The 8,552-nt window shown below is 29.5% G+C and overlaps 1 protein-coding gene across 1 annotated transcript; it reads right to left on the bottom strand.

Moving 5' to 3' along the window:
• Positions 1–1,890: 1,890 nt before the first annotated feature.
• Positions 1,891–7,215, bottom strand: LOC132945452 (asparagine--tRNA ligase, cytoplasmic). Its single transcript, XM_061015199.1, has 12 exons — positions 6,977–7,215; positions 5,721–5,869; positions 5,345–5,606; positions 5,041–5,198; positions 4,826–4,969; positions 4,615–4,763; positions 4,428–4,556; positions 4,224–4,359; positions 2,678–2,791; positions 2,467–2,598; positions 2,233–2,364; positions 1,891–2,112 (listed from the first exon to the last, which is right to left on the bottom strand). Exons 1-12 carry the CDS (start codon positions 7,020–7,022, stop codon positions 1,981–1,983), a joined length of 1,683 nt encoding a protein of 560 aa, XP_060871182.1. The 5' UTR covers positions 7,023–7,215; the 3' UTR covers positions 1,891–1,980.
• Positions 7,216–8,552: the final 1,337 nt, after the last annotated feature.

The following is an 8,552-nucleotide window of genomic DNA, read 5'->3' as shown; positions in this document are numbered from 1 at the left end:
TTGTGGCTAAAAATGTATAAAATGTTCAACTTTTATAGCTAAGGATTGAACATTTAAAATAATGTTCCACATTAATCATCAAATATACTTAGTAATATCATAGGCTGACTCGCTGACTGACCTTCTTCGCTCAGAATCGTTTTATCTTATACAATGATATTATTATATCATTGAATTCAAATTTAACGTCATCCATTGCAGTGACCCACGTGTAACCTACTGTACAGCAGAGCAACACCCACTTGCCCGCCTTTTTTTTTAAAACATTGTTATTGTGCATTCAGAAATGGATGATATTTGGACTCGTTTATTTTTACATTTTACCCCACTTCCCCACCCCCCAAAAAAAAGTACCCACTATATTCATTTTTTGCCATCGGAAAAGACGCTCAAGTAAAAAACCGATGTACCTATTTTTACCGTCCCGAAAGGTGATAACAAACACGACAAATAAAAAAAAAGGCGTATAACATGTACAATATAACATATTGGCGTATAACATATACGATGTAAGTACGTATATAGATACAAAATTAGAAAACGGATATACGTCATTATACTTTTAATACCTATGTGTATCTGGGCTCAATAGACGTCAGCATTAGTCTTAGATCTCCTCTTTCACATATTTCTAATTTGTTTCTTGATTCGGTCAAAAGTAGTCGAACCGCACTAAAGCCTTTTTCGGCTAGGTATGTCGACGGAAAAGCCATAATTAGTAATTCTACTACTTTCCAAAGTTGAGGGTACATGGTTTTTTGCTTGAGCCAAAACAACTCTTATCCATTATGTTTAAAATCGATTTTAGCTTCTCCATTGTGCTTCACTTCGAGTAGTTCTTCTTGAATTGATGGTTGGACATTTTGTATATCTGCTAAAAATGGATTCAATACTCATTCTGGTATAATCAGTTCATTGATATCCTTAAATCTGGTACTCATATTATTTTTAAGGAATCCGAGGTGCGCACAGTATATTTCTAAGTCAGAATCAAAAATGTGTTTTGATCTTGATAAGTTTGAAAAATTATTATTTTATTTTGAAGCATTTTGTCAACTATTAAGTGTTTTCAGAAGCAAAAAAAAACACAAATCATTGTGAAATCAAACCTACATGCATACCTCATTGCTCCGAATCTATAATGGTATAAAAAAATTACTAGGGTAGTTTAATGTCAACAAAATCGAAATATTTTTTGTGTAAATAGTTTTTTAGAAGTTTTTTTTAATTAGGTACAATTATACCTAAATCATTACATTCAAATATAGGTGCAATACTATAAAACCCCGGAGTGAAGTAATAAGGCACATCTAACAGTAGGTTTCATTGAGTAAACCGTTTTTTTTTAAATCCTTTTTTTTAGATTCTGAGCAAAGCGATAAACGTTTAGGTTTTACAATAAAATAAGTTATGTGTAATATTATTAAAATGTATCAGTTAGTGCTTTATCTACTATAGTATATGTACTATAGTTAAATTATAAAGGAAAAAAGGAAATTTTTAACAAAATCAATTTTTTTTTTTTGTAATTTAACAATAAATTTTTCACCACATTTTGTAATAGAATTTACTAGACATATATATTTTGAAATATTTTCTTTTATATAATCTTATTGTGCCTATTTGTAAACATTACAATGACTTTCTAGACACCTAATCTACAGCAGTGCGTTACCTACTGACCCAGCTTTTTTATTATTTTATTTAGGTACTAATATTCTATGCTGTTAGTATTGTGTACAAACCATACAATAAATAAATAAAATACACAAACAATAGTCTATCCTAACCATACCAAAGAAAGTACAATTATTGAACATCATCCAATAATAATTAATTCAGTACAATTAAATTCAAAGGCTATAAACACTAAGTAAACTAGAAAACCCATAAATGCAATTTATTATTTTATTTAATTAATTAATAGTGACAATAACATAAAATTAATTATGATGTTGAAACTTCATTACTTCATTACTTTTATGGAGTACATCTGTCTAAAAATCTTGGATACAGACAAACTTCACGGATGTGGTATCTATTCAATAACCAACACATGAATCTTTCCAATCCTAAACCATATCCACCGTGAGGGCATGATCCAAATTTTCTCTAAATTAAAAATAATGTTTTAGTTTTAATATTTTCAAGTTATGTTAAAATCAGAAAAATATTTATGTGTTATTCTAGATTTTGAACATATTAAATACAATCAATATAATTTTAACAAACCTGATCAGTATACCAGTAATACGGTTTTGGGTCGATTCCGACCTTTTTATAACCAGCCAGTAACTCTTCTTCGTCCCAAATACGCATTGAACCACCAACAATTTCACCAACACCAGGTAATAAGACATCCACCTATAACAATATTACATAAGTTGGTTTATTATCAAACTTATGACTAGTGTGGATAGATTTTTATGCAACACTTTACTTATAACATTTAATTTATATACTAACAGATTCAGTAAGAGTATTATCTTCAGGACATCGAGACATATAGAATGATTTGATTTCAGCGGGGAACCTGCACAACATAATTGGCTGATTAATCAAATCCGTCATTTTTCTTTCAGCCATTTCCGGAATGTCCTAAACAAATAACAATATAAGTTATAAATCGAAATTATATAAATATGTACTAAATAGTAAATATTATACACAAAATTACCTCTCCAAATTCATAAAATGAATTATCTTCCTTAGTTATGTTGTTTTCACGCAAAAATTGAATGGCCATTTTATAATCCATTCTTTTAAACGGTCTTTTTGGTGCAGCAAATTCCTAAAAATCATATATTACTATAAATCCCATTTTAATTAATTTTGTTGTTTAATTATAACATTTATATATTATATTAATAATAAATTAATGTAATCATTAATTACTATGATAATATAATAGACTATAGAAACAAAATGCTATAACCTTAAAGTAAATTCTGGGATTAGCTAAATTTACTTTAGCATTTTACTTTAGATTCTGAACAAAGCAATAAATGTATTGCTTTTACAATAATTTGCTTTGTTGTTTTGTATGTAAGACTCAATTCGTTTTAAAGCAGAAAATCTTTAAGGGTAAATTCCTGTAGCAAATTTGAAGAAGTTAGAACTTGAAATGGCCCAAAATGAAAATTTTCAGTACTTTACAAGTCATGAAATATAAAAATTACAAAAACAAAAAACGATCGAAATTTTTCCTAATTTTCTTGTTATAATTCAAAAATAAATAACAATAAAAGTGACAAACCTTCCTATTAGCATTTACTTGAAATGTTAAACTATGAAATATTTTGTCTCGTTTTGTGCTATTAAAAAATATTTTAATATTTGACTTTTTTATATATTTTTTATTGAACATTTTTTTACTACAAATAAAAATTTCAAAAATTTTTAATTTTTTTTTATTAGCATTTAAAGTTCAAGTTTTTACGAAAAATTCATCTAAATCACAAAAATATTCAAATAGTTTTGTAGTATTTTTCTAAAATTTTTAATTTTTTCACTTAAGGTTAGAAAATACAAGGTTCCTTGTATATTATTCTTACTGCAAATAAAAAATATCAAAAATGTATAGCCACATATGGCATAATATGCGAATATTTCTATCTTTATAATATCTAAGTATTTGAAAAAGATTTATATTTATTGTAATACGAGAATGGATCAAATTATTTAAATCTTATAAATTGTAATAGGTATTTATTTATGATACGGATAAAAAATTACATGTTGTACCCATATGGTAAGTAATACAAATGCTAAAAGTAACTAATTGTTTTACACATCAAGTCACGAGTGCATTTATTATTTTTATATAATTTGTTATTAATTATTTATTAGGAAAATTCCATAAATTAAATTGTCTTATTCTGCACAGTTACATGATCTATACAGTTAAGTAATTTGAAAAATATATTTTTAATAGCGTTAATTCAGTATAAATTATAAAAAAATACTTAGTTACATATATAAATATTAGCCTTTTATTCTAGCATTTTTGCAATATTTTAAGTGCTTATATTCTATGATCTACAGCATCCAAATTCTAAAGATAATATAAAAAGCCACCAACCTAAGTCAATAATATTATACACCTTATTGATGGTGGTAAGGAGGTCACACAAAATAAGTTTATTTTCTCATGGGACAGAGTATACTGTTTAGTACATGTGTTTTAATAACAAAATGTTATACTTTAATTTTTAAAAACTTACTGGATTTAAATGTTTCACAATATCTGCATGTGGTGACTCTAAAACACGCTTCACTACATCACAAATCATATCTTCAATTCGATCTAGTAGATCATCAAAAGTAATAAATGCAAATTCAGCTTCTACATGAGTATATCTAAAATAAAAGTAATTATAGTCATGTTAAATGGCAAATGGAAAACATATGTTTTATAAACCTCTTACTCAGATAAATGTCTTCTTGTACGACTCTGTTCAGCACGATAACTTTGTGCCATACAAAATACATCACCAAGTGCTGGTAAACAAGTTTCTAAATAAAGCTGAGAACTTTGAGTCAAATATGCTTCTTGTCTAAACATTAAACGTTTTTATAGTTTACAATATTATACAATGGTAAAAATGTCCTCACCCAAAATAATCCAGTTTAAACAATGTAGACCCGCCTTCCACTTGAGTCTGTACTAATGTAGGTGGTACAACTTCAACACAGCCATTATCTAAATTATGCATACGGAATGCTTGCGTTACCACTGATCTCATTAATAAAATTTTGGATGTCTAGAAAGTATAAAATAATAAAATCATGAAGCATAATTTAAAATCAATTTATCAAATTTTACATTTTCTCCGCGAATAGCAATATGCCTATTGTCCAATAACACCTCTGGATTAGCATCTTCATTCAATATAGAATCAGCACCACCAGGTGGTGCTAATGTAATTAATTCCCAATAATCAACTTGAAGTTCATGCCCTCCTGGTGCCTGTTAAACAGAAAAAAGTTTTTATAGTTACTTTTTTGACTAAATTTTAGTTATTAGTAAATTATTCTTACAGACTTTCCTTCAGGAACTTCTTTCAAAACTCCAAAAAGAAGAACAGATGATTCAGTAGACAACATTAAAGCATTATAGGTTTGGCATAATTTTTCATTAAGAACTGTTTGGATAAAACCCGTGCCATCTCTTAATGTGATAAACATTAATGATTTTCCTGTAAAATTTTACTAATTACAACAAGTTGATTGCACTTATCTGAATTGACTGATTCAAAACTTGCTATATTATTTAACTATAATCAGTGATTGAAAAATGAGTGAAGACAATCACTTAGCCTTAATATTATAGAACTACAAATACCTTGTCTCCTAAGTCTATGTACCCATCCATACATTTTAATCCTAGAATTTCGGTATTCAGATGCATTTTTTATTTTAATTAAAGTTGCCGGAGGCAAAGTAGAATCTTCAGACAATATCAATTTTTTTGCTTCTTCTAGATTTTTATTCCTTTTAGCAGCATCTTCTTCTTCTTTTTTGGCTTTTTCTACATTTTTATGATGCTCTCTGACCCAAAATTTTTGATTTTTCTTTAACTGAGTTTTAGGAGCAGGTTCAAATTTCTGTCAAATAATTTGAATTTGGTCAGTATATTATTTTCAATAACAATATGCACATATTTATTAACCAAAATAACAAAATACTATTATATGAAAAAAAAAGTATTTATCACATACATTGCCTTCGGCTTTAGAATCTACATAAATCACTGGAAATGGTTCTTTTCCAGCATGTTTCATGGCCTGCAATATGGTCTTGAAAGGTTTTAACTCCGTACCATCACCAGACGTATCATCACCATGTTTTTCTGATGTGAAGAGTTCACCTAAAAATGTTCATCAAAATTATATGCCTTATAAATAATTATTAATATGCTAATATGCATTTTATTACAAGTTGTTTACATGCTACGGTGTATTATTATCACAGATTAAATAAAACTTAATTAATAACGACCCATTTTCAATAAGACATAATATTTATTATTAATATTATTATCATCTACGCCATGTTTAATGTACCTATGTAATCAGCCATCAGGCACGGATAGGCTCGGTGAGTTAACGAGTTGAACTCGGTGGGCCAGCTAAGTAATATATGGGCAAACATTTTTTAATACCCCGAACTCTGAACAATGAAATATGAATAATAATAAATTATAAACATTATATCTTATTGAAAATGAGCTGTTATCTTTTTATAGAACCGATTAAAACCCTAAAACTTGGTAGGCCTATAACTAGCCCCTGCGGCACTGTAAGTAATTAGTAATTACTAGGGTTCGGATTTGAAGGCAAATGCCTCTCTTATTAATCATAATAGAAAAATAATTTTTATACAAAAATGTGTTTCATTTAATTTCTTAGACGATGGAACCTTTTATTTTGCCTTTTTGCCTTTTTTTTACCATTTGTACTTATAAATGCCTATTTTGTGTTTAATTTTTCAGTTGATTTTATAATTTTATACACAGCTTGCGTATTATCGCTACATATGGGTTTTATTATTCGCAATATTTATCGATATCGTCTTATGGAGTATTTGGTATGGCCATAAAATTACCCATACACCTATTTAAAGATTAAAATATGTTCGTATTCCGTAGATTCAAGATTGTTCGTCAGTCCACCCGCATTTGTCGATCGCAATAATTGTCGTTCAATAATTTCTCAAAATGTGTGCAATTGAAAGTGTTTAAAAAATGTTCACTTTTTTATTTTGTAGTATATTTATGAATTGCCTTTTTGTATAAATTAAATGCCTTTTTTTGCCTTTTTTTACATTTTAAATGCTTTTTTTATTGATTATATTGCCTTCAAATCCGAACCTTAGTAATTACATATTTATACATCCAATTATAATTGTCCACAGGAAATTTTAACGCAAATCACCTATCCACAGATAAATTATCGATTAAGTGTCTTTTAATTACCAATAGAGAGTTTCTCCACAGCGTCGACGGTTGTGCCTTCGGACATGATGTTTGTCAAGCGGTTTCAGTCACGAGTTGCGACTTCTGCACTATGCTGTAAAATACTAAAATACTAAAATACCAAAATACTAAAAATAGTAAAATGTAAACTCCACGTCGTCTCGACCTGTGAGTCGTGTCTTGTGAGCATGAACTAAGATAGTACACTATAGTATCATGCTGAATGCCATCATGGTTGAATTATTCATAATTATATACAGCTGCAATGCTGGTTATTGGCATATTCACTCGGATTGTTATCATCAGCCGCGTATCACAAATATAAATTTTTCTTATCATCAAAAAGTTACGCTGACAAAAGCTAACAAATTCGAAATTCCCGCGCGTATACAGTTGACATTCAGTTCCGGGGTGCGTTCGAAAACTCAACTCTAGTTGACTTTATAAAAAAAATAGTTACCCAACTTCGTTCGGTAACGCAGGGTTGTCATACTCCGGGTTAACTCTTTAACCTCGAAAAAAATAGGGAAGGTTGTTTTAACTCCACTGACAACATAGAGTAATACATAGAGTATTACTCTATGACTGACAATAATGCTTATCTACGAAGATAACAAAACCTACTCTAACCTACTCTAACTAAACATACTCCACTATAACTATTCATATTCGAACGCACCCCAGTGTATGAACACTATTTAGTAACACCATAGGACCTATAAACTAATGGACAGCGCATTCCACTCCGCCCTGCCGTCAATGCGCGGGAATCATATAAGAGGAATAAAGAAGAAAGAAAGAAGAGAGAAAGAACATAAAGGGGAAAATTATTGACGTATGAAACTAATAGCTACATTTTCCCCCCACGTTCTCTTTTCTCTTTTACTCTATATCGTACCCCTGATCTCTCTCTCTAAGCACTGTCCATTGGTTTATAGGTCTATGAGTAACACTTTATTTTAGTATTTAAATTCTTGAATTTAACGTAGACGTAGAGTCTGTCATGTTAGTCCGTGTCTTGAACGCTGCCGCTATAATATAATAGTCATCGGAGCACCGCACGACGGCTGTAAATTGTAATTTTTCTTACCGAAAACGTGCTTTCCCAATTCAAGTTTTCTAATTTAGTGAGCTTATTCTATCCATTTTTGAAAACTATAAATACAATTAGGTCAGCAGAAATGATCGAAGTTAATTATTTGTTATACAATATACAACTCTATAAATAATCAGATTATTTAGGTGCATAATATACCTAACTGTTGAAATGTTTCGGAAATGTATGAAATGAAATCGTGAAAGGTTATCATATTATTGTATATCACAGTCTAACTGTAATATATAATATGTACGATTCAGGGGTGGACTTACCATTTTTTCCGCCCCTAGGCATTAAAACACTAGCTCTCCGTACGTCGGTGTGCTCCCGTGGTTAATCTTTAATATTGTAATTGATGTTTTCTTATAGATAGCCAGGTAGGCACCGATTGAAGTGGTGAGCACTCTTTATAGTCTCCATAATCGTAATCGATTAGCAGATTTCTGAGCAGTATGCACTATGCACTATGCAATGTTT

The sequence above is a fragment of the Metopolophium dirhodum genome, chromosome 5, assembly GCF_019925205.1.
Source record: "Metopolophium dirhodum isolate CAU chromosome 5, ASM1992520v1, whole genome shotgun sequence".
In the NCBI taxonomy this organism is placed as follows: Eukaryota; Metazoa; Arthropoda; class Insecta; order Hemiptera; family Aphididae; genus Metopolophium; species Metopolophium dirhodum.
This window is presented reverse-complemented; position numbering and strand designations above follow the sequence as displayed.